This window comes from Manis pentadactyla, chromosome 3, assembly GCF_030020395.1.
Source record: "Manis pentadactyla isolate mManPen7 chromosome 3, mManPen7.hap1, whole genome shotgun sequence".
Classification (NCBI taxonomy): domain Eukaryota; kingdom Metazoa; phylum Chordata; class Mammalia; order Pholidota; family Manidae; genus Manis; species Manis pentadactyla.
Window position 1 is genome coordinate 49,812,835 of NC_080021.1, and position 27,944 is coordinate 49,840,778.

The 27,944-nt window shown below is 37.0% G+C and overlaps 1 protein-coding gene across 4 annotated transcripts; it reads right to left on the reverse strand.

Moving 5' to 3' along the window:
- On the reverse strand, window positions 1–26,367 carry OSGIN2 (oxidative stress induced growth inhibitor family member 2). 4 transcript variants are annotated; one of them, XM_057497907.1, is made up of 6 exons: window positions 25,838–26,367; window positions 18,082–18,236; window positions 12,152–12,288; window positions 11,424–11,615; window positions 5,712–5,803; window positions 1–2,274 (listed from the first exon to the last, which is right to left on the reverse strand). In XM_057497907.1, exons 2-6 carry the CDS (start codon window positions 18,146–18,148, stop codon window positions 1,245–1,247), a joined length of 1,518 nt encoding a protein of 505 aa, XP_057353890.1. In that variant the 5' UTR covers window positions 18,149–18,236; window positions 25,838–26,367; the 3' UTR covers window positions 1–1,244. The 4 variants fall into 4 exon arrangements, with proteins under 4 accessions (XP_057353890.1, XP_036788512.1, XP_036788504.1 ...); XM_036932617.2 differs by having other exon boundaries at window positions 25,741–26,367; XM_036932609.2 differs by lacking the exon at window positions 25,838–26,367 and adding an exon at window positions 24,990–25,287.
- Between the last annotated feature and the right edge of the window lie 1,577 nt (window positions 26,368–27,944).

The window sequence follows — 27,944 nt, forward strand, 5'->3', positions numbered from 1 at the left end:
CACATTTTAGTCTTTTTTAATATTAAGAAAAAATAGTCTAAATAAACACATTCCAGATGAAATTAATTCTTTCCCCCCCAAAAAAGAGAATGAGAATTCAGTTTACCAGGAAGGACTTAAGATTTTGTCTAACACCAAAAATTTCAGTCTTATGTGAAAATATAGACATTAGGTACACCTAAATTAATATAAATCAAGTTAAAGCATTTAATAAACTTAGGATAAACTGCTATGTAATTTCCAATGAACACAATTCAAATCTTGGGAATGGGAAAGACAGATTTTAAACTTAATTTCTAGGTTAACCTTTCATTATGGCCATACCCCCAAATTTTATAGTATTATTGCTTATGCCCAAGTATTTTAGTTTTAGTGACAGAAATTAACTCAGTAGTCACACAGGGGTAAGTAGTTCCATTCACAATTTATTCAGATGCAAATAGATTATGTGTTATGCTAGTTAAGAATAAATCCCCCCAAAAATCTTGGTAGGTGTCCAAATGTCTAAGTGTATCCTAATGTTACTGGACCATTTAAGTTATAAGCTAAGAATATGAAGTACCTATCAAGGTTTCAACAATAAAAATATCTTTTTTTAAAGACCATCATAGTTGGTAATAAATTATACAATTGATCATTTCAAAATAAATTAATCCTGAGTTGTAAACACCTCCTCTCCCTGTCTACGTATGTATGACATCCCATTTTCTTTTAGACTAGTGTGCCTCAAACTTTAATGAGCATACATATGCCTTGAGGATCTCACTGAGATGCAGTTTCTAATTCAGTAAGTCTGCTGTGGGGCCTGACAGTCTCCATTTCTAACAAGCTACAAAAGAAGCTGATGTTGGTCTTTGGACCTCTCTTTGAGCAGCAAGGTGACCCAAGATACAGTGAGGACAATTTATGGCCTAATGACTGCATGATTTTACAGATTATTCAAGGCTGTAATATTTTGGAATCAAACATAACAAAAATGATCACAAAAAGTCTTGGAAGAAAGGAACATTTTAGTTAAGTGAGAGCTTAAAGTAGTATACCAAGTTGGCAGTGTTTCTACACCTTTGATACAATAAAAATGAGGACACCAAGTTCTTGTAATTTTAAAAATTGTCACTGTAGCTTCAGGCTTTCTTCCAGTTAATTCAAGTCCAGAAAATTCAAGCCAGGACACTGCAAAACCACTCTTAAAAAATCTTTAATGGTAAACTGTCCATATAATTTCTTGTAAACTTTTGTAAACTTTAAGCTATTCCATCTCCTCCTCCTCTCTCAACAAATAAACGCTTTTTCTTCTGTCTTGTAGCCAAACAGCGTGTAACACCCAGTGCCCCTCCCTTTAAAAATCGAACAAAATTGTCTCCAACCAAAGGACCCAATGCAAAAAGGTTGGCTTCTTTAACACACTCGTAGGTGTATGCATCTATTTCCACAGGATTACCTTTACATGTGATTGGTTGGCTTGAGTTATGGCCCAGGTAACACCCTTGCTCCTTCAGAAAAGACAGATTGGGATGAGAACCGATCAGTACTACTGCTGCAGAGAGCTTCAATATCTTCTTCAATCCAGAGACACTTTGAAGAATGCATTTCATATCTGACTTAAAGGAAAGCACATGGTGCTCAGGAAAACTGGTATAGTCAGATAAAAGATTTGAGTCTACAGAGTATGCCTGAGTACACATCATATGATAGACTTTATGGTATTCTGGATAAAGCTTTTTGGGAAGCTGTTTGAAAATTAAGCTTGGATCAGTTACTCTTCGGCGAAATACATGAATCACACGGATGTTGTTATTGTAAGCACAAAGTACTGCATCAGCTGCAGTAAGCCCAGAACCTACAATTAATACTGGGTCCACTTGGCCGCGCAACTTCCCTTTGCTTATAGCAGCTCCAAATTCACGCATTGAATGAAACACGAAAGGAAAATTTTCCCCTTCAATTTCCAGGTGGGCAGGAGAATCCAGTGTTCCAGTCGCGAGAGCTACATTCTCAGCAAAGAGAGAGAAGGGAACAGGGGAACCATCTGCTATTTGCTGATAACCCCTGATTTCCCAGTTTCTCCTGATAAATTTTGACTTCTCCATCTGTAAATGCTGTGTTGAAATGTCTCTGTCTTGACCATCAGTATCATCTTCATCTCTATAGAGTCTTGAAACAGAGGTAATATAAGTATTCTCTCTGAAATTCTTCTGAAGACCCATGACTTTTATGTAATGTTTATAGTAGCGAGCTATTTCCTCTGGCATAACTCTATCCCCTTTCAGGTTCCTATAAAGAAAATGGAAAATATGAGCAAAGAGTACTTTGAGTTTCTATGAGTACTGCTTCATCTAATAAGCTATTTATCTTTTTAATTCCTCTGGACTGTCTTAGCTATAAATTATCCTAACACTTTATAAAAAAGCTTTTTCTTTTTAGTTAAAAATGTTAATGAACTCAAGACAAATGCTGGGCATAAAACCCACAGGGCATAAATCTGCAAAGAAGTAAAAAGCTAACCTTTTCAAACAATAAGGCTTCCCTCTCACTTACCAACTTCACATTTCCCTGTATGGCCCCGGAAGATGACTGGTTAGCCAGAGACGGGTAAGATTCCTCAAGGGAGGAACAACCTAAGACAGGCACAGTCGCAAGGGGGCCATCAGGTGAGAAATTGGGGATCAACAGAGGTGAGGCTTAGAACCTCATCCCCCCTGTTTTGAGAGAAATCTTCTGCATCCATGGATGGTTTGTTGCCCTAGTCTAGCTTGGATTAATACTTAGCCTATAGGCACACACCTGATCATCTACATTTGCTTTCTTACAGCACTAAACTATGTTTTCTACCTTTATCTTGCATCTACCTACCACTTCAGCATTTTATTAAAAACAATAATAATAATAATAATAATAATAAGGGAGAAATGTGGGATTTACATATAAATCAAGTATAAAAATCAAACGAATATTCATATCTGACCTGATTGTTTGTAGTTCATAATGCGTGATCAAAACTGAAAGTTTTTGTGATGACTGCCCTTGTACTGTTCACCATGTAAGAACTTATTCAATATGTAAGAATTTGTTCACCATGTAAGAACTTGTTCGTTGTGCTTCAGAAGATCGGAGACTGATGAGAATTAGGCTTGGGGTGGATTAATGATTGTGCATTGAGTCCCCTGTACAGAATTTTATTGTTGTTAACTGTTAACAACCATTTGATCAATAAATATGAGAGATGCCCTCTCAAAAAAAAAAAAAAAAAGGGAGAATTAAAGTGTGGTAGTTAGGAAGGTGGGCATTAGGACAAGGTAGACTTATGTGTTGATCCAAATTATAACATCAGAATATGTAATTTTGGTGTTATCTGTTGGAAATAATAATAAAATACATAGTAGTCACCCCCCAAAATATTAGCTATTAGTTATAAAATATCATTCAGAATCATAATAAACTCCACAGGTTCCTAAGCTTTGCTTAGTAACAGCGCTTGCATGCTATACTCATAAAGTATGAATTTGCATGTTGACCATTCATAGAATGGTAATCAAGTATAAATCAGTTTTCATAATTATTTGTTGCAAAACAGTTGAGGATGCACTGGACATAATCGTCTTTATGAAATTTAGTTGTATCTTAAAATTATAATAATGTCTCCTTAATAAAATGAATGGAATTAATGGCTTCAAATTAAATTAAACAAATGCAGCAAAATAACATGTATCAAAGTGTTATATTTGAATACTTTCAAATCTAAAAGAAAAAAGTAAAAAAGATAATTTCAGAAAGTTAAAAAAAAAATGTTAATGAATTAGTTTATAAAGAGAAGTCCCATGAGAGTAGAGACTGTATTTAATGCGTCTGTTTCCTCAGTACCTTGCATAATACCTGTTCAGATTAGCTGCCTTTATCAATAAACTTGTATTAAATAAATGAAGGGATTAAAACATATATATCCAAAAATTAGATTTTTATAGGCTTGCCTCACAATTGCCAACTAAGTAACTTTCAGTCTGTATACTATTCAGTTTATATTTTTTACTGTAACTATGGACTGAATTATTTAGATTACAATCGTTAAGATATTGCAGGTCTAAACTATTACATACACTTCTTAAATATATACTATCTTGACACAATTTTTAGTTAGTTGGTATTTTCCTAGTAGCCTAGTGTTCAGATCAGTCTTCTAAACAAAATCAACTTACATCTAATAAGATAATAACATTTCTCTCTCCTTTTTCCTACTCACCTATAAATATAACCTGCTCTTTATGAAAAAAGTACATTAATACATCTTTGATTTTCCACTTGAACTTTCAAATAATTGGAATTTCCCCAAAATTACTGGGCCCTAACTAGAGATAAGTAGCAGCAAAAAGATACCAAATCATTTCACATAATTCATTGTAACTTGTAATTTGAAGAAGTTCATAAAAACTTTTTGTCTTAAAGTTCAATACTTTCTAAGATTTAGAATGTATTCTCAAGTTTTACAGAAACCCTAGGTAGTATTATCATCTCCATTTAATAAACTAGGAAATTGATATGCAGGTTAATCTGACCAGGTCACATTAGAAGTTATAGAGTCAGGATTTAAACCCTGCCAATCTCTCGAGATCTAAGAGTCTAAACACATCAGACAAGTAGGAACCAAAGCTAATATTTCATCCCAAGACTCATTTTCACATATTATTTCAATATACAATGTACCTAATTTAGAAGGATGAACACTAATAGTACATAAATCATAAAGCTTCCCCTTTCTTACCCATATCACAAAAGGAAGAATGTTGAGCAGTTTCACTTGCTTACTTATGAAAATTAAGAACTTGTATAACTTGCCTGGTTTTGCAACTTTACATTTCAAACACAAAATTCATTTTTAAAAAATACAAAAGGAGTATCTGAAAGGTTTAATCTCAATTAGCCATGTTGGTCTAAATTTATCCTCCTTAAATCTTCTTAAATTAAGGATAATTTCTGTGGAGTAGCATGGTTTCTATGTAGCAGGAATCAAGCATTCAAATGTCACAGCTCTGTTCTAACAAAGGTTAAGTAACTTCCTGCTTTGTGAGCAAATTAGAGAAGATTCTTTGTATTAGTAATTCCTATCTAATTTAATATTTACTATCCTTGAAAATGATAAGGCTTTTCAAAGTTCTCTTTCTAAATTCTGGATTCTTTTTCCCCAAAATAAACTTGTCTTCTTCAAAGTTGAGATTTTCACAGGTACTCCTACTTTTATGAACACTTTCTATACCCAAGGAGCCAATCACATTACACATTCTGGTTTATCCCATCATTCTAAATTATTAATCATACATACTCTTCTACTCTGAAAGTCAGACACTTTAGTTATGTATACATGAGATATGCATACATGAAATATGCATATAGTGGATAAATGTGTATATCCACTCATAAAAATAAGTAAGTATGGAAGAGATTTATACGGGTGAATAAGAAAGTAACTAAACACAAAGTGGGGAAAAAAACCCATGATTAACAAAGTCAAAGGAACGCAATCTGTAGACAAGCCCTTACCTCTGTGTAGTTTTATAACATCTCTAATTGGAAAGTAGCTTGTAATCACTGCTGAAAAGACATTTTATTTGAAAGACCCATATGTTTATATTATTCATCTAAAACAGGATCACAGATATTTTGAAATCTGCACACTCTTTCCCACTGTACACAAAAGAATTTTAATAGTTCACTTTTACCTTCGTTTGCTGGATACCCAATCTTTGAATTTAAGTCCAGGTAGCTCCATCCAGTTTCCAAAGCTGATTGTCAACATGGAGCCTTCCATATTCTATTTGAATAAAAAATGTACAATCAAAAAACAAATTTAAAGCAGTAACATGGATTTTTTAACTCCATCTCATTTACTATAATTAAGAGTCTGGATAAGGAGAGCTCAGAGAAGTCTTAAATGGTTGTGTGAATTACCTCTGAAAGTTGTTCTAAATAAACTTTCAAAAACATCCATAAATTTGGTACTATCAAAAGCCTTCTTTCATATAAGAATATATTTATTTATAAAACGAATTTATAATATTGCCCTATGCCTATACAATGTTGATAACTTTGGCCTATATCAACATGATAATTCAGTTGCAGAATATCATGTTAGGAAACAAATCAATATTTCCATTCTTTAAACAAAAGGAAAAAAGTTCATTTGTAACACTTCAGATGTCTTTCTACTTTGACATTATTAAGAGATTTTTCTTTAATGGGTAGCAAAGCACTTTTAGGTCCTCCATCAACTGACCAACTTCAAGTATGAAATCTAAGCAGGTTTGGAAATTGCATCCCTTTTTAAAACTAGGGAAATAAGCAATGGTTGCTTAATTAAGAACAGACTCACTGCTGAGGCTAATGCCGCCCTTAAGAAAGAACCCTTAAAGCTCCCTCGTCCTGCTTACTTCGCTTGCTCAGTACAAAGCAGGAGAAGCCCGTCGGCCAAAATCTCCTGTTCCAGTGACCTAAATGATCTCCTTCAACCAACAATTTTAGGCTACAGCTTTTCCCTTAATTCTTGTCCTGTTTCTACATAGCCCAGTACTTGGAATAGGACTTACTTTTCACTAACATTTACAAAACATTTAGTGTATGAACGGCCTTATGAAGCCTATTATTTGTGACATACACAGATCACCACAGGGAGAGAAAACAGCAAGCTGCCACTACTTTAAGGCACATAGCCTGGTACTAGGAGGAGAACCAAGAAGATGGAAAACATCGGAAGGGTAGCTGTTAAAAATTTATCATGTATCAGAAGTTACATGGAGCCATAATCGTCTCATCTGGAACTCAAAAACCTTAAAGTGCTAATATTATTCCACTTAACTGTCAACAACCTATTAACTTTATTCCCAACTGTACACGTTCTTCCATTTGGTTGAAAGCCTAGTCCCTTGGTCTTTCTATTTTTTCCCCTATCTTCCTTTCTTTATTTTCCCTATGTAATCTATGTGCCATATCTCTGTCATGGAGAGTGTAGTATATTAAGGGATGCAAACCTGACAGAAGTACTGTGGAGATGTATAGAAAATGAAGAATATTTCTTGACACAAATGGGTTTTGAGGAGTATACTATTAGGAAGGGACAATACTCCCAACTACAAACAGGTTATGTGACAGTTTAAAAAAGAGAAAGAACATGACTGTCGCTTAAGGAATAAAAAGTTCAGCCTTGTGCAAGAAAAGATGAACTTAGCAGGCTTGGGTTGCTTAAACCTGCACATTACTAAGAAAGGTATTGTCTTCAGAACTGGCCTGTGGCTGCTTCCTAGGGAAGAGCCTCTGAGACCTTGAAAAATTCTGCCTGAAGAGAGTTGTTTTTGTTTTTGCATGTCAGAGACATTGGGCTACACTTGGGCTATGCTTGTGTGACTGTGTTAAGTTTATCCTAACAATGTCATTTATAGTGAATACCATAATGAATTGGAACTCAAAATACTCAATTCCCTGAGTATTTGCTCAGGGAAGCAGAGGAATCAGTCACGAAAAGTCAGTCACATGGGTGTTGCTTGCCTACATGAGTGACCACCCAGAAAAATCCCTAGACACTCAGGTGTGGGTGAGCATGCCACATCAGCCATTCCTTGCACGTCACACATCACTGCTGGGAGAATTAAGTGCATGCTCATGCAACTCCACATAGAACACATGTTTAGAAATAGAGCTTATCTTCTCCTGTACCTCACCCTATGAACCTTTTTCCTTTAATGAATCCAGTCTGTATCCTTTCATTGTAATGCTGTGTAATCATCAGTACATCTTTAATGAGTTCTGTGAATCACACATCCTGAGGAGAACCTGGACTCTTAATAAAAGCATTCTGGAGCATGGAATATAAGGGACAGAGAGGAGTAAGGCAAGAAAGCTAAGTAGGGGCTAGATCACCCAAACCATGGTAAAATGCATTAAAGACTTTGCATATAATTCATTAGATAAACAAGAGGCCAAAGGGTCTTATACATGGATATAACATCCCAGAAATATGTGTTAGAAAGATGACTCTGGTATGGAGAATGTAGTGAAGAAGACAAAGACAAGACTGGAGTGAGAAAACCATTTAGGAAGACTTTCCAATAACTTGGGGGAGAAAGAATGGTGATCCATACAGCAAAATTCAATTACAATGAAGAAAAATAATGTACATTGACTCAAAATAGGTTTATGAGAAAGAATGGAGAAGATATGATAATTGGTTTGAAGTGGGAGTTGGGGAGAAATCAAGAAAGGTTTCTGCCTGAAGTTATGACATTATAGTGCCACTCTATAATAAGGAAATGGAAGGAATCTGATGATAAAGGTGATTAATTTTAGGCATGTAGAGTTTGAGAACACCTGTGGCATAATCAAGGGAACATATCTCATTGAGTATGTAAGAGTGATCTGGGCGAGGGACCTTGATTTGGGAACCAATCAGCATCCATATGCAAGTCACTGAAGTATATGAGCAACCCAGGGAAAGAGAAGACCTTGGCTTGGGTCAGTATACACAAGCACAGTTTTAAAGAACAAGAGTCCACAAAGATAAATGAAAAGGAGTAACAAACAGTAAGAAAACTGAGATGAAAAGTTCACAGAATCCAAAAGGGCCATCAGCACTATCAAATGTTGCAGATATCAGGAAAGGTAAATTTGAGCCTATAAAACTCAGCAAAAAAGGAAATAATTGACCTTCAAAAAGAGATGGTCCATTGGAAAAATGGTGATAGAGATAGAGTGCGATGAGCTAAATGAGTAGGAGGCCAAAAGGCATGGAAATACATAGAGGTAACATTTTCAAGTTGGCTATCAAACAAAGGATACAAATAGGCAAGCTTGCGCACAACATTTAACAACAGAAAATAATTCTAGCATATTTACATACTGATGAATAGAACCTGGCAGAGAAACTGAAGCTTCATTACAAGAAAGTAATGGCAAAATCAAATAAGCAATGTACTTGAGAAGACAGGGATCCAGAATATAAGCTGGAAGGTTGGCCTTGGATAGAAGTGATACCTCTTCTACTATAACAGGGAATAAGAAACAAAGAATAAGGATGAAGACAGGTAAGTTTGTAGGTTTCAGTGAAAAATTACGTAGGCCCAATACTGACAGATTCCACTTCCTCTGTAAAGCAAGAATCAAGTTATTTCAAAGCTGGAAGGTGAAAAAAGGGATAAAAGCTTGAAGAATTTAATAAGGAAATATCAAAAGATGTTACCAAGTAGTGTTCTTGGGACCCAGCTAAGGTTGGGGATTACTTTTTGTAGCTGTTAAGATTTTATTTCTGGTAACGTTTAACAACTCAAGTATAGGAAAAGAAAGAGTGGATAGTTGTAAGAATTATTTTTGCCAAGGCTATGTGATAGAAGGACAATGGGTCAAGGGAACTAAGGAGAATGGTTCAATCATTGGGCAATAGAACTGCAAAGGTAAGGAGGTTAAGATGGGGCCTGGAACACACTCGTGTTTGGAGATTAGGCACAGTATGCATAACTGTGTGATGCAGTTGGAAGAATAGAAAGTTGTGATCATAAAGTAAGATTTTGAAAATTTAGGTTTTCACAAGTTGAGTAGTTATGAATAGGAGCTACAGTGGAGCTATTGGAGTTAGTACCTAATGAAAAATGGGAGAAGATCACTGAGAAATGAAGAGGTTAAGGTGTTGGTTCTGTGTCATGTATGTACAGGTAATGTTATTCCAGGTAATAATAAACCTTGAGATATAATGCAAAACCATGAGTTAGGTGCCACAGATTCAGTGATTGAGGGGAAAATTCTAGAACAGTGACAAGCTCTGTTCAAATAAACAGGGACCTCTACACAAGAGCAGTGGGGAACAAGGAGAATACCAACTTCACTAGCAATATGATAGGACATGGACGATGGGAGAAGGAACAGACTCCACTCCAGAGGGCTGCAGGGAAGCATGATACTCCTTCAGGAAAAGGCAAGCTTTCAAGGAATGGAATGAAGCAGCCCATCACTGAAATGGTTGAGAGTGTAGGAAAACTCTTTTATCATGTATTTATGATGTATGAAAAAGTTTCAGCAAGTTTTAGGTAGACTTCAGCTTTCCCACTGATTTCCATGTGTTTTTGGTAATTAAGGTTTATCTATACTTTAACTTTCCATTTTAAATGGAAGAAATGAAGTAACATCAATTATTTCCTGTACATTGTTATAAGCAGAAAAAAGTAAGTAGAATAATACCTCAGGAATTTAGAGAAGGTAATCTAAAGACTTAAAATATGCATTATGACTTTTTCAAGAAATACATGTTTATTAAGAATTCATTAATATAGCAAATATAAAACACTTAAGATAATTCTCTTTATGGTAGGGATAGCAGCCACCAAGTTAAGATTATAAAAGGTATCAAGGCTATATTTAATCTGTACAGTCGCCAAATACCCTGAATAGCCACTTGACAAGTTAAATGTAAATAACTTTTAGACATACAACATTGTGCTAATACAGGAAGAGCCAACTGAAGTTTGTACTAAAGGATTTGGTATTTAATGTTAAAATTCCCATGATTCATAACACAGCAAAAATGATTTGACATTTATTTGTATAACAAAGGAGCACTCATTACACACTGTACACTGTACTAACTGCTAAGAACACAGGAGTGATGACTTAGCTGCTGCCCACTGACATGCACTGAACCTGTTATCAGTTCTCTTGTTTAATCTCTCCTATGAATTGAGTCATGTCAACCCCAGAATCCATGTATTCAAGCCCTAACTCCCAGTGTGATGGTATTTGGAGATGGGGTCTTTGGGAGATAATCAGGGCTAGATGAGGTCATGAGGATGGTACCCTCAGGATAGGATTAGTGGCTTTAAAAGAGGAGGAAGAGAGAAAGACAATGCAAGAAAGTGGCCATCTGCAAAGGAAAAGGAAAAGAGCCCTCACCATGAACTGAACAGGCTGGCACCTTAATGTGGAACTTCCCAGCCCCCAAACTGTGAGAAATAAGTATCTGCTGTTTAAACAACTCAGTCAATGATATTTCATTCTAGCAACGCAGGCAGACTAACACAAATTCTTCTACAATACATTTTTCATTTAAGATCATGAAAATATAGGGAAATAAAGGACACTGCTATGAAGTACTGTGTGAGACTTTGTAAAAGTCTAAAAACACAGAAATGTATTAAAAAAATTTTTATTATGCAAAAAATTCTATATAATTCTTACAAAATAATGTAAGAACTGCTTATTCTAAGACTGCATCAATAATCAAATTTGGCTTAAATCCTACTAGTAATTAACCTGTATTGAACAGCATTAAAATTCTTGGTTAAAAACATGGTAAACACCATATATATCATATCATAATGTTTAAGAGTCAAAATGGTCTTATCAAGATGACACATAATAACACACATACATTAAAGTGCTAAGAAAAATATACTCACATGCCAAGCTCCACCAGGTGCACCTTTACCAAGAACTAAGTGAGGGATATAATGATGCTGTTCTAATTTCCAATGCAAAACGGATGGATAATCATACCCAAAGTCAGCATCTGGATGAAGAAGTGTGTCGAAAAGTACTGCAACTGGATTGGATGACCGACCCTCAAGGCCCTCAGACAAGTATTCCAAGTCCTGAATGAATTTTTTTTAGAAAGACAAAAGGCAGAGTTTGAAAGGGGCAAAAAAAACCATATATCAACAGCTATCATCGTAACAGTGGCCCTTACTCTAACCCAGCATTTCCCAGATAGTGTGCTACAGAACACTGACATTCCTCGAGATCTTCATAGATTCTTTCGTTAAATAAATATGGGGAAAAGTTGGGTTTCAAGAAAGCTAATCAGATCCTTTTACTGAAAAACTTCAAGATTCCTTATTGTGCTAATTTGCCTTAATATGTCTTCCATGACAAATAGCAGCACTTCCCAAATTTATCTGAGCATAGAGTACCTATTACAACTCCACAGGTATAATTGGGAATTCTGCTCTAATCAATTCCAGAAAATAAACTGAGGTAACTCAGCAGAATATATTTATAAATCTAAACTAAAAATAATAAGTATTATTTAGAAAAACGGTTTTCCAAATTACACAATGCTTATGTAAGGAGACAACCAACCTTGTTCCAGTATAGAAAAGTAAAAGGATTTACACATAAGAAACAATACCTGATCAATGATGGAAAGATGTCTTGCTTCTTCTAATTTATTATGTAAGATTGTATTGGGATGTATTGCTTCTGATGATAAATATGGTCTGTAGCCAGATAACATATAAGAAAGGCAGATTCCTGAGGGTCCATTTCCTATTAAAAACAAAACAAAACAAAAGTGTAGAGGAGTGCATCATGCACCTTTCTAGTCTGGCTTTTCTCACAGATGGCTCTTCCCTCACCTATTCTTCCTTCTCTAAACTCTTAAATCCAAATATTCACAATATTCTGACCCTGTCTTCTTGAATCCTGTTTTCTTTTGGGGAGTCTCATCTACTCAAAGCTTTAATTCTCTATACTACTGACTCTCGAACTTAGATCCCTAGGCTGACCTCTTTCCCAAAAATATATCCCACATTTCCATATGCTATTTCTTCACTCCACCTGACTGACCCTCTAACAACTTAATCACAATGTGTTCAAAAGCAAATTCATTTCAGTTGATGTCTTCTCCTTTAACCCTATCCCTTCTCAAAGAATGGTATTAGCAAAATCAGGTTCTAAACCTGTTCTAAACCTATGGTCATCTATCACCACTCAGTTGTTTGCATAATTATCACTCCTATACTCTAGCTTAGAAGACAAAAGTCTCCTGTTTCTGCTCAAGATTCACCTACTTCAAAATCTTTCATATTCTACATTCAGATGAGTTTGGTAACACACTGTCCTTATCACGATACCCCCTTTATTCTATGGGCCCTAATTACTTGTCTCTCTGGTTACCCAGCATTCTCCATGTTCTGGTCTCAACCATCTTTCCAGTCTCATCTCCAAATACAGCCTTTACTACATTTTTATATATTGCAACTAAAATCAAACTCCACTTTTTGTTGAACTCTGTTGAACTACTTCCATTTCTGTAGTTCCCTTAGTCCGGGTTGCCACTTCTCTATTATCTCCATCTATCAAAAATTTAATCCAACTGGGACAATGGCTATTCATCAGGAAAAAAATACTGTTTCTTCCCTAATATTTTGCCCTATTTAAAGCAGGCTCAAAGATGTAAATATGAAAAGTAAAATCCTAAGACTATGAGAAAAGGGGGCAATATTTCTACTTATAATACTGCAGTGGGAAGCTTTTATGCAAGACACAAAAATCAACAGACAAAGAAAAATAAACTATTGACTTCAGAAAAATTAAAAACAAATGACAAATAGTGGGAGTTAAGATCTGAAGCAAAGAACTAATTTCCTTGAATAAAAAAGAAAGAAAAACTAAAGAAGAAAAATCATGATAATATCAACAGATATGAAAAAAGCATCTCACAAAATTTAACACCTATTCATGATAAAAACTGTCAGCAAACTCAAAGAATTTCAATTTGATAAAGAATATCTATAAAAAAAAACCTACAGCAAACATATTTTAATGATGAGAAATGAGGTGCTTTCCTTAAAAAGCCAGACAAGGATGTCTCTTCTCACCATTCCAATTCAATACACACCACAATGGAAGTCATAGCTAATGCAGTACAACAAGAAGGAAATAAAACGTATACAAATGGGAAAGGAAGAAATAAAACTGTATTTGTTCATAAATGCCATGATTATCTATACAGAAAATCCCAAAAAAGTGACCAAAGAACTAGAACTTGCAATTCTCGCAAGGCTGCAGAATATAAGGTATACCAGCAAGGAACAAGTGGAATTTGAAATTACATACACAACACTGCTTATATTCACACACAAAAAAGAAATAGCTGGACATACATGAAATAAATACGTATAAGAGCAATATGAGGAAAACCACGAAACTCTGATGACTCAAAAAATACCTAAATATGGATAAAGAAGATGTGCTACATATACACAATGCAATATTATTCATCCATAAGAAGAAAACAAATCCTACCATTTGCAACAACATGGATGGAGTAGAGGGTATTATGCTCAGTGAAATAAGCCAGGCAGAGAAAGACAAGTATCAAATGATTTCACTCATCTGTGGAGTATAAGAACAAAGAAAACACTGAAGGAACAAAACAGCAGCAGACTCACAGAACCCAAGAATGGACTAACAGTTACCAAAGGGAAAGGGACTGGAGAGGATGGGCGGGAAGGGAGGGATAAGGGGGATAAGGGGCATTACGATTAGCAGACATACGGGGCACAGGGAAGGCAGAATAACACAGTGAAGACAAGTAGTGATTCTATAGCATCTTACTACGCTGATGGACAGTGACTGTAATGGGGTATGTGGTGGAGACTTGATAATGGGGGGAATCTATTAACGAAAATGTTGCTCATGTAATTGTATATTAATGATACCAAAATAATTTTTATATATATATATATATAAATGGATTTTACATGTTCATGGGTAGAAAGACTCAATATTGTTAAGATGTCAGTTCTTCCCAACTTAATCTACGATTCAATGCAATCCAAATCACAATCCCAGCAAATTATTTTATGGATATTGGCAAACTGACTCTAAAGTTTAAATGGAAAGATGAGAGGAACCAGAACAGCCAACACAGTTTCAAAGAACAGCATTAGCACTGACACACCCAACTTCAAGTCTTTCTCACTATAATAAAAAATACAGTACAAAAATGACAAAAAAGTAGACAAATCAATGGAACAGAATAGAGAGCCCAGCAAAAGATCCTCACAGATATAGTCAACTTATTTTTGACAAGGAGCTAAGGCTGGAGAAAGGACAGTGTTTTCAACAAATTGTACCAGAACAACTGGACATCCACATGCAAAAATAGGAATCTAAATACTAACCTTTTTATAAAACTCAACTCAAAACAGATCATAGACCTAAAAAAATAGTGTATTATAAAACTAGAAGATAACAGAGGAGAAAACCTAGGAAACACCTTGGGTTTGGCAATAAGTTTTTAGCTATAACACCAAAAGTAGGATCCATGAAAGAAAAAATTGATAAGCAGTACTTCATTAAATTTTAAAATTTCTGCTCTGCACAAGACTGTTAAGAGAATGAAAACCCAAGTCACAGACTGGGAGAAAATATTTGCAAAACATGTATTTGACAACATACTTGTTTCTGACATATACAAAAAACCTCTTGAACATAAAACAAATAACCCAATGGATTAAAAGTAGGGAAAAGATCTGAACAGACGTCTCAGTGATACGTAGATGGCAAACAAACAAAAAGATACTCAACATCATATATCATTACAGAACTGCAAACTAAAACAATGAGGTAGTACCACATACCTACAGAATGGCTAAAATACCAAACACAGATAATACAAAAGGCTAATGAGGATATGGAGCAACAGAAACTCTCATTCAGAGCTACTGGGAATGCAAAATGATACAGCCACTCTGGATGACAGTTTCTTAAAAAGCTAAAAACATTCTTACCATAAGAGCCAAGTTAGTATCTAATCAATTACCTGGAGGAGTTGAAAATTTAATGACCATGCAAAAACCAGCACATGCATGTTTACAGCAGCTTTATTCATAATTGTCAGAGATTGGAAGCAATGAAAATGTCCTTCAATAAGTGAATGGACAAACTGTGAGATATCAATACAATGGAATAGTACTCAGAGATAAAAAGAAATGAGCTATGAAGCCGTGAAAGAATGGAAAAAACTTAAATACAAATTGCTAAGTGAAAGACACCAGTCTGAAAAGGCTACCAACTGTATGATTCCATGTATATGACATTCTGGGCAAAACTAGAGAGACAGTAAAAGATCAGTGGTTGCCTGGGATTGGGAGTTGAAGGAAAGGATGAATAGGTAGAATATAGGAGTTTTTAGGGCAGTGCAAGTATTTTGTGTAACACTATAGTGGTGGATACATGACATTAGACATTCAGCAAAATGCACAGAACCATACAACAAAATAGAGAACCCTAATTTAAATTACAGATTTTAGTTAACAATAGTAATATAAAAACATTGATTCATCAATGATAACAGATTTACCACACCAATGCAAGATGTTGAAATAGGAAAAACGGAATTGGGGGCTTGGAGAAGAAAAAAGGGAGTAAATGCGAACTCTTTGTACTATCTACTCAATTTTCCTGTAGATCTAAACTTCCCTAAAAAATAAAGTCTATTAAGATAAACACTGAATAGATGAAAAACAGTGCAAATTAAGTTCTAAGGCGAACAGCTAGGTTTCCTGAATCAAAAACAAACAATACTCAGCAGATAACAGGCAAAGAATACAAACAGGCAGTTCACAGAGAAACGTATGTAGGCAGAATGCTCCCTCACTCCCAAAGACACCCCCACCCTAACACCAAGAACCTGAAAATGTTACCTTAATAGCAAAAAGACTCTGTATATGTGATTAAATTAAAGACATTGAGACAGGGGTGAGTACCCTGGAGTACACAGGTAGAGCCAATCTAATCATACAAGTTCTTAAAAACAGAGAAACTTTCCCAGCTGTGGTGAGGGGAGAACTATAAAAGGTTAATAGGGAAACATCGCTGCTCTTGAAGATGCAAGTGGTTCAGGAGGTATAGAATTAGAGTAGCCTCTAGAACCTGGGAAATGCAAGAAGTAATTCTACCCTACAGCCTAGCCTCTAGAAAGGAATGCAGTCCTGCTGATACCTTAAGTTTAGCCCAGTGAGACCAGAATTGGTCTTCTGACCTTCAGCACAGTTATATAATAAATTTATGTTGTTTAAAGCCATTAGGTATGTGGAAATTTGTTGTGACAACAACAGAAAACCAATACATGTTAAGAAAATTAGCTTTCTCCATGCTTAGACTGGTGATGCTATGGCCAGCAATAACGGCCTCACAAACATTAGGTTAAGTTTCTCATTGGCTAGCTGAGGCAAAACAGGAATAGACTGTTTTGAAAGGGGAATGAGGTGTGCAAGTATACATAAAGCCATTTTTCCTTTTCTGACCCTTCTGCAGCCCAGCTAAAACAAGAAGCCAAGGTTCCCTTACCCATTCCAATATATCCAGGACAGGTAACTATGATTGGACCTAAGTGGGAAATGGAACTTGAGGCATGGTCCCAGAGAAATCCTGGGCAAGAACTACTGAGAAAACTGTTGACATTTCCCCACAGGAAAATCTAATGTAGAACTATCTTGCTTTCCTCCTTTCCTTCCTTCACTGCATCTCCCACATGCCAGTGAGAGGACAAGGCTTTTCTCTCCTTCCTGTTAACTAAGGAATAATGCCATCATGGTATGTTATGGCCCATTAATTCTTTCTTTTGGCGTGGCTTCATACTATAGTACTTGTCTGACTTCCTGAGTTTGAATATTACATGGAAAATACACAACAGGTAAATAAATACATGAAATAAAACTAAATAATAAAACTTTTACAATTCTAAATTAGGTTTTAATAGCAGCTTTTTATTATCTTACACGTCTATCTGTTGAGGTGATACAAAGGGTATCTAATAGTATTACAGTTAAGACAATATAACCATTACTGCACAGTACTATCAAGCTCAATACTGAGACCTGGTTACTAACTTGCACAAGTTACTCAACTTCTGAATTTCCCTGTCTGTATCTACCCTGTAACATCAGAGGCTTGCAGAGGGTTAGAGTATACCCTAATTCTACAGAGTTGTAAGGCATAATCCAATGATGTACACACTATACTCTGTATAGGGCTCTAATAATACTGGTTATCATTACCATGATACTGTAATAGAATTAACACAACTGGTAGTATCTTAATAGAGTGGTATCAGTACTTCAGTGAAAAGATGTGTTCTAACATAGAATCTAGTATCAGATAAACCAATTACTCCCTCCAAATATTTTATTATTAGGTATTTTAACATATCAAACAACATAAGAATACTTTTCAATATAATCCTAAGGATCTACGCTAAGCAACTATACATTTATAAACACAGTAAGAATCATAACTGTAACTTTAAAGAGATAAAATGCAATGACTTACCTATTACTACCACAGGCAAAGTCACTGATGAATCTTCAAGTAAAGGAGTTTCTTCAACTAATGGCATAGCTTTAACTTTTCGCCCCAAATTACCACCAAAATATTGCACTAAAGAATTAAAAATCTCTCCTTCGGTTTCAGTGTCACTGTAGTTTCTTTTTAAAAAAACAAACATGGAAGAAACAAAAAAAAGATAATATAGTCAATAAAGCCTTTATGAAAACCTCTCTTTACTCAGATTTTATTTAGGCCATAAAATATTTAAAAGTTCATAAAAGGAGAAAAAGAAATCCCTCTGATTAATGCTTTCAAATTAGTAGCTTAGCTACATGTCAACCTATCCCACTTTATATGCCAGAAATCCTAAATAACTATTAATGTCTCTTTAGTACCTTGTATGCAAGTGCTACAGAAGTCCTAAATAAGAAGTTATCCTTAATGTTGCAAGACAAAGCATTGTATTGGGGTTTTTTTAATTCTCTGCATTAGCGCAGTATATTTGGAACAAAATCATCAAATATTTTAAGGAAACATTACTGTAATTATATATTACAAATTGTGCATTTGGTAAAACATGTTTATACATCTTATTAATTCTCAAAGAGATACTGATATATGGGAAGATTTTAATGTTGATTCCAATCTACCTCCTTCCCAACTGGTTCCCTAGAAACTTGTTTTGCATTCGGAGATGCTCATGCAATAAATGGAGTACCCGCCAAACAGTTTATGTTCTGCATTATAGAGATTACTTCAAGAAAGAATCCCTGGATTATTTTTATCTTCATAGAGTCAGCAAAAGGAAAAATGCCTGGATATTAAATTATGTACTGACCAGTAGGTTAATATACATATTACTGTTCTCAAAATGATAAACATGGGATGCATATGTTATTTTACGGGACTTACTGATCCTAGAGGAGGATTATAAAAGGTAAGAATTAAGAGACTGAAATTTCTGCTTCCCTATAACCTTCCAGGATACACTAACAGCTTTCTTGAAGAAGGTGTAACCTCTACCCCAAACATTTAGACTCTCCTAATGGCACATGGACCCCTCCTCACACCACAAGCCTGCCCCTGGAAGAAATGTCATGCTGGACCCATTCCTTTCATGACATGACAGGTAATTAAATACATGCAAGAAAAGGAAGCATTCCAACTACTACCTCTGATCAGACATAGGTGTATTAGCTGGCTTGCTTGCTTTTGCTTCTTGGCAACTGAACTCAACATGTGTGTATTATACCCTGATATTTCTCCTGTGTGCCAAGGACAGGTTCACCAGCTCCCTTTGGATGCTTCAGACCAAAGTCTTTTTGGAGACTCAGGCCTCATTAATATTACTGTGACTGCTGTAAAGGCTACAATTTTGTCACGACATGCACACTTCATTCTCAGTCTCCTCCAGACATCCCTACCTTATCCATACTGTTGTTTCCATATATATATATAAAACCCAGGAAATAATTCATAAAAAAATGATCATCAGTCCACATTTTTGATAGAGATACCTCCTTTAAACCTTAAACATTTCACATTTTGAAAAGGGGGGGATATGCTTGGGGTTAAGAGTCAACCTGAAAGTGTATTATATATATTTAGTAAGCTAGACTACTTAAATTTTATCTGATACCCTGTACACTCTGAAAGCAAACATGATCCTTTGAATGACTGAAAGCATTTTAGCAGCTACTGCCATATTTGATTCTGTGAGCAAAACTCAATGATCTAAAATGCCTCAGTCAGTTTCTTAAGTCTATAAATAAATGCTGTGAAATGAATACTTAATATTCAGATTCCTTAAGAACAAACCATGGCCAGAAGTGTTGGCTTATACAAACTCCAAATCACTTTTGCTTAAAGGTACAAAACTCAATTTTTGTAGAACTTACTAAGAAGCAGTTAATATTCCAAAAAAAGGTGTCTCAAGCAATCTTTTTTCTGGCAGGCCTCAGATTTTAATATAGCTACCAAGGATATATACCGACTATATATTTTATAAGTACTTTTCATTACATTGGACCTGTCCTCTCAAACAATTAGTTTATACTTAAAAGACGAAACAAGAAGTTAAGAAAATAAGAAATAAAATTCCTCCTCCGTTGGGCTTCTTTTAAAGAAAAAACAGCTTTCAAGAGCTCAAAAATATCAGAAAGACAATAACAGGTCATTTGATCAGTCCCTAGACCAAGGTAAATAAAGGGAGTATGGAAAGATAATACCGTTTAAAAAAACAAAAACAAAAAAAACAAGAACCTGAATGATATAAATCACATAAAAAATTCACTCTTTTGAAGTGTACAATTCAGGATTGTTAGTATAATTACAAGGTTTCTCAATCACCACTAATTCCAGAAAAATTTCTTTTTACTCCAAAAGTATATACCGAATCCATTAACATTCATTCCTCATTCTTCCCTCCCTCCAGCTACCGGCAACCACATATTACATACTTTCTGTCTTACTGGGTTCACCTAGTTGGACATTTCACAAAAATGAAACCCCTCACACATTATGTGGTCTTGTGTCTAGCTTCTTCCACTTAGCATGCTTCCAAGGTTCACCCACGTTGTAGGATCTATCAGTACTTCATTCCTTTTTATGCCTGAGTAGTATCCCATTGTACAGATAGAACACATCGCTCATTCATGAGCTGATGAACATTTGGGTCATCTCCAATTATGAATGCTGCTATGAGCATGCATGTATAAACTGTGTGGACTCTCTCAGGTATGTTCTTAAGAATATGGCTGGGCCAAAAACTCTTAGTATCTTTAATAAACTCTTTAGTATCTTAAGGAACTGCCAAACTCTTTTCCCAAAGTGGCTATACCTATTTACATTTTCACCAGCAATATATGAGGTTTCAATTTCTCCACATCTTCAGCAATGCTTATTTTTTTAGCCATCCTAGCAGGTATGAAGTGGAATCTCACTGAAGTTTTGATTGGCATTCCCCTAATGACTAATGTCAAGCAACTTTTCACATGTCTATTGGCCATCTATATATCTTCTTTGGAGAAATATTCAAATTTACTGCCCACTTTCAAACTGGGTGGTCTTTTTTATTGTTGAGCTTTAAAAATTCTTTATATATTCTGGATACAGATTTCTTTTCAGATACAGGGTTTGCAAACATTTTCCCCATTCTGTGGGCTGTCTCATTTTGTCTTTTGAATTATAAAAGTTTTAATTTTTGATCAAGTCCAATTTACTTTTGTTGGTGTGATTTTGGTGTCATACCTAAGAAACCACTGCTTAATCCAACATCAAAGATTTATTTTCATTTTCTTCTATGAGTTTTATAGTTCTAGTTCTTACATTTAAGTCTTTCATCCATTTTGAGTTACTTTTTGCTTCATTCTTTTGCTTGTGGATATTCTTTTGTCCTGGCACCATCTGAAGATGGTATTTCCACATTGTCTCTGTATCCCATGGAATACCAAATGCCCATAAATGAAGGACTTATTTCTAGACTCTCAATTCTATTCAACTGATCTACATGTTTATCTTTATGCCAGCATCACACTGTTATGATTACTGTTTCTTTGTAGTAAGTTCTCAAATCAGAAGTGTGAACTTTATTCTTCTTCAAGTCATCTTGGACAATGGGTTTCTTGCAATTTCATAATAATTTTAGGATCTGCTTGTCAATTTCTGAAAAAAAGGCTAAGATTTTGATAGGACTTTGATAGGATTATACTCAATTTACCTATCAATTGAAGGAATATTAAGCTTTCCAATCCAGGAACACAGGGTTCCTTTTCATTTATTTAGGCCTTCTTTAATTCATCTCAATTATGTTTTGTAGTTTTCAGTATACAAGTCTTACTTTTTTTGGTTAAATTTACTCCTATTTCATTCTTTTTGATGCTAGTATAAACAGAACTGTATTAATTTCACTGTCAGATTATCCATTATTAGTTTATCAAAATATAATTGATTTTTGTATGTTTACCTTATATTCTGCAACACTGCTGAATTCATTCATTAGATCCAGTAGGTTTTTTGTGTGTGTAGGCCTCAAGAAATTTGATCTAGTCTGTCTTAAGATTTAAGCAGAGTATACAGCACCCAAGTTTTAGCTTATCGAAATTATCTGCATAGTATAGTAATTTGTTCTGATTTTCTAAGACACCAGTATAATGTGCATATAAATAACCTGCATATAATCTATAATGTTGGCATAAATAATCTGTAATAAACTTGCATATTTGAAAAATTTAATACTGACTTAACAAAAAACAATCAAACAAAAAATGAAAACATGGTTCACTGGTTTTACATAAAGTAACAGTGAAACAAAGGCCTGCTACTGAGTATTCTTTCTAAAAAATTCAGAGCCTAAATTAAAATTTAGTATTGCTTTACGTGTTTTACAATGCACACTATTATCATAGATCTATGAAAGGTGTAAATTTTTACTTTAGGTATCCAATTTGATGAATGTTTGCTTTCTAAAACAAGTGTTTATTTTGAGTAATTAAAATAATCTAATTTCCTTTACTTAGGACATTAATTACAAAAAAATAAATAATTATATTTTAGGAAATAAAGAACAGCATTTTACATGTGTGAAAATAGTTACCCTATTGGTAGGCATCAAGAGATTATTTTAAGATGATTTTAGAGGCCTTCTATCTTTTGTTTTCAAAACATCAGAGTCCAAAGTCTCAAAACAAATTTCTGAGGACAGGGTAACCATAATATTGGGATAACAAGACAACTTTTCTCACAACGAACAATACTTCTTTAAGTGATCACTCAAACCAAAATGACATGCTTTACTATCCGAATTTTTAGTCTTTGGAAGCATGATTCTAAACTGTTACCAAACTGATATTACCATACGAAAAGAAGGATCTAAGTCACAAATGTAGTCTGTCACACTCGCCATTTTCCAGAGCAGGAAGTATGGGGCAGTTAGTGGACAGCTGCAAAGTTAAGAGGATAATTCTCTCACAATACCTATCCTTTCAGATATTAGACAAGATCCAAAACATAGATGTCACAACCTGTTTTAATGTATGTTCCTAATGAAATTTCAAAAAACAAAAAAAAACCAGCATTAGTAGAATATAAACATCCTCCTAAAGGAGCCATCTTAAATATTAAATAATTTTTAGAATTCTAGATGCAATGGAGCTGTTTCTACAATCTAAATATTAATCACAATTTTTATCTTTTGGCTAGCAGGTTTGTTTTCCTTTATCCCTCAATATCCAAATACAGCGAAATACTTCTTTGTTTTCATCCCCTCCTCCAAATTTCTGTACAAAGAGTAGTTACTACCTAGGGTTAGCTGAATGGATATGAGTCCCAAGATGTGTCCTTTGAGTTCAACTGTATCAAAAGATGTCAAAAGGCTTTCTGATAGTGTTTTCTGAAAGGCATGTTATTTTCCCAGGGACTTCAGTTTAACACATTTTCACAGGACAACCTGTGTTCTAAAACTCTCCAAAGTGGATCTGCTACTCTCAAACTACTGTCTGTCAAGTAGTCAACAAATATGTCCACAACTTAAAATTCAGCAGTTTATTACATAAAACAGTTTTTTAAAAATCCAGCATTTAGAGACTCCTACAAAACTCACTGGGAAGCTGGGCAAGCCTGGATTGTTGCTCTCTATTTACAAGAGTTCTGAACCTTCTGTGCCTTATCCTTTTACAATTTGGTGAAACCTCTGGACCTCTTTGATTTTCATTAAATAAGAGATACACAAAATTTACATGAAAATCAATTATATTAAAATAGTTATAAAGAGTAAACTTGTGATTTTATATGCCCTTCTCTATCTTATCAAGTTCAGTGATGTGTAATAAGAGTTTATGGGGGGAAAAAGCATTAGCAGTATTTCTAGATATGTGCAACAACTGTAGATGATATATTTATGACTTCCTCTAGTGACAAAGTCACAGTTACTACTCTGATTTGTTGCTTACATTCGTAGTTGGAAGAACATAGATTTTGATTAAAAACTTCTTGTACCTTTCTTTACACCCAAGTTCATGGATTTATACTTAAATTTTATCTATGACTTCCAATTTAAGAACTCTTCATCAGTTTCATATTTTACCAAAAAAAGTTTTATATACCATTATTTTAGTTTATTCATATATGTAAAGCAAGTTACTTTACTAAAGTCCTGGATAAGTTTAACATTTCTTCACTACAGCATTAAAATCAGTTTCAAGCGTCTTTGGTCTTCCCCTAAGTGACTCAAGATTTGGTCAACTGTGCTGATCTAGAACATTTATTCACTTTTACTTTAAAAGGGATTATCCTTAAAACCTTTAAATACTTTGCCGTAATGTGAGTCTAGAATCACGTTTTTCAAATTTCTACTATGTGGCTTCCAATTACTAGTATCTTAGGTAGCACCTATCTCTATCTAACAAGAGCATCACACTTAAAACAGTTCCCCACCTCGCTTCAACCCAGTAACTGAGGTTATTACGTTTTTAAAGGAAATAAGAAAACGTAAGGGGGATGGATGGGGGTAACTTGCACAACCCTTGACTAAAACTTTGCACTGCTTATTAGTCTCGGCTCGCAGTAACCGACTCGCTCCAGGCCTAGCCGGTTCCCAAGTCCTGTGGGAGGTACAATCCAGGGCGAGGAAAGGGGCACAGGAGAGCCGAGTCCCACGGAGCGCGGGGTCCGCTCGCTGGGCGGCGACGCGGGAGCCCCGACCAGGCGGGAGCCCCGACCGGGAGGGAGCCAGCAGGCAGCGGGGGCCTGGGCGGGGTGAGCGCGAGGCCGCTGCAGTCCAGGCGCTCGCCCTCCACCCGAGCCCGTCCGGCTCCGGCCCCGCCCGGCTTCGGCGCACCTCAGCCCGGCCCGGCCGCACGGCTGGGAAGCGCTCCGCCTCGCCAGCTCCTCTCCTTCCCCTGCGGAAAAGTCACCTGAAATGACCGGCCAGCGAGCAGCGACAGCACCACACAGGCATGGAGTGTGGCGCACGGGGCACCAGAGTGCGACGCCACGGCCGCCGCCACTGCCTCCCGCGGCGGGCAGCGTTCAGGGCGCCCGCCTGCTCGCTCGGGGTCGCGGGGTCCGCGGAGCGCCCGCGCACCGCGCCTGCCGTTGCCGCCGCTGCCCGGAAGCTGCGGCTCTGTAGCCGGCCAGGCTCTGCGCCCTTAAGTCCGCCTCAGGACAGCGGCTTCCGCTCCTCGCCCGCGGGGAGCCAGACGCCGGCGGCGGGTGATCTCGGGGCGCCGCGATGGGGGCGGAGCGGGGCGGGGACGCTGCGACGGCCGTGGCGGAGGCGTGCGGGCTCCTCCTCGCAGGTGCGGCGGCCGCGGCGGGCGAGGCCCGCGATTGGTGGAGCCGCGGCCGGGGCGAGGGGCCGGGCCTGATGGAGCGGCGGCTGCGCGGGCCGGGGCCGAGGTCTGCCCGCCAACCGGACGGCTGCGGCCGCGGCGCCCCGAGCCCGGGCCTCGGCCTGCACCCCCCTCGCGGCGTGGGGTTGAGAGGGCCAGTGACGAGGGCAGAGAACGAGCTGCTGAGCCGGGTAGCGAGGCTGAGCGGCAGGAACCCCTGCGTCCTGCGGGGCCTCGGCGACCGGCGCAGCTTGGAGTCGCCGGAGTCGGTCCCCGCGGGCCGCCCACCGAGGGCGCCCTAGAAAGCCCGAGATTTCCCCCCCAGTAAACCCACCTCAGTGCTTTCCCTCGCGCTGACCCGGCGCAGACGCCCGGAGCTTCCGCGCGCGTCTTGCTCTTGACTCTGACTCACAGTCGCCGGGGGAACTCACCGAACCACAGGTGCCTGGACGCCCCCCACCGCCGTTCTGGTTGTGGAAGTCCGGCTTCCTGGAGGGAGTTACCTCCTTTAAGTGGCTCAAAAACATCCACGAGTGTAAGAATCACCTACTTTACTGATTAAAAATTCCGCTGCTCAGCCCCGCCCTTGACTTGCCGAGAGCGTTTCCGGGAGGAGGAAAGCGCAGCAATGTGTATTTTTTAAATCCTCCAGGTGATCGTGATGCAAGTATAGTTAGAAAAGTCCCCAGTAATGAGTGTCCCTATTCGGTGTTGTCAGAAACTAAGGGAAAAACCTAAGTAATTGATTGCACGTACTATTATACAGAGATGTCTTTCTATACCCATTCCCAAAAAACCTCAAATTATTTTTGCAGTTAAAATATACGGTGCATGAGTTTGTTTTTAAATAGTTATTTTTAAGAAGTTCTCAGGTTTTCTGAGTGTTGTCACTGAACTTGCACTTAGCAGGTATTTTTAGATTCTGTGGAACTTAGTTGTAGGACCCAGCCTGCCTCCAGGATTACAGAATCTAAGGGGAATATCCCATTTTTAAAATTTCTGTTCTTTAATGAATTATTGACAGTTTGAGGAGCTCCTTCTACTTAAAAGTTGTTTCAGAAAGTGAAACATGAAGTTACTTTTCTGTTGTTTTTTATAACATTTTAAAGAACCTAAATTCCTAACAGATTGGTGGTTGCCAAAGGACAGGTGAAATAGGTGAAGGAGGGGGAAAAAAAAACTAGTGAGAATGTTTGATATCTGAGTGATGGTTACATGAGTGTATACATATATCGAAATTCATCAAGCTGCACACTAAGGTTTGTGCATTTTATTGTGCATACCTCAATTAAAAGAAAGAAAGGGCCTAACTTCCTGAAAGCTATGCCAATCCAGGGAAATGAAATAATGTTTATAACTACAAGAATGTTTATAGTACTTTGTATAACTTTTCCTTCATGACTTTGTTATTACCTTACTGTTTTCTTATAGTATTTTCAGATCAAATAGTAAGGCATATCAAAATTTAAGCTTAATCTAGTTTGTATTTAAACCTTGTGAACTTGCTATCATGGCTTACATGTGATAATGGCTTATGATTATATGAAGCCACTGATTGCATATAGGAGTTTTCTTAGAGCAAACGGAGCTTATTAAGAATTTGTGTATTTTTATTTTGAAATTGTCGGTAAGGTCTTATTTAAATAAAAAATCCAGGTTTGGTGAGGTTATAGGGCAACAGACTTAGATTCTGCTGGTTAGAGTATAATTAGTATGTAATCTGGAACTTCCCCCACTGTTATAATAGAACCTCAGCCCTCCTTTCAGTGCCTACACTAGCATATTTAGGGTGAAGCTTATCTCACTTATAACTGTACTAGTCATGGTACTTTATGGGCTTCCAGTTGACAAGATTAAAAAATTATGAAATATCCTAAATTAAGTGACATAAGGACAGGTGAATGAGGGACAGAGACAAGGGAAGGTCGCTAGTCAAAAGCCACAGGCCATAGCTAACCAGAAACTCCACATTCCTCAGTGAAGTCATTTGAACAAGCATCTAGAAGGTCCCTAGGACCACCACATTTGCCATGCACATGACCAGTGCCTGACCATCTGTAGGGAAAATTGGAGTTCCTATGGCCAGGACCATCATCTGCACCTAAACTACTTGATGATGTAACTGGCCTGCTGCTAGGCTACTGCTTTCACACCCCTAGGCAATAAGCTATTATTGACTGAGTCACTATATAAAGAGCTCTGCCCAGTGCTCTGGGCAGAGGCAGAGATGGAGGAGGATTACAGACCTGTAGACTGTTGGATGCAGATGTAGTTCTAGTGTTCGACCTATTGCCAGGAGAAGAATGCCGGGTAACAAACCCTTTCACCCAACGTTCCTTTGTCCTTCCTCTGTCTCCCAGAATCCATAGTGAACTTGCCTGGGGCTGAAACCCATTGGCAATACACCATCATAACCAACCAACCCACGGCCCTGCTCTCTGGACTAACCACCTATCCTCAGACTTCCCCTGCTTCCCGTTGAACTGCCTTCCTCGCCTGTACGCAATACGAATTTAGAGAACTTTCTTTCCTTGACAC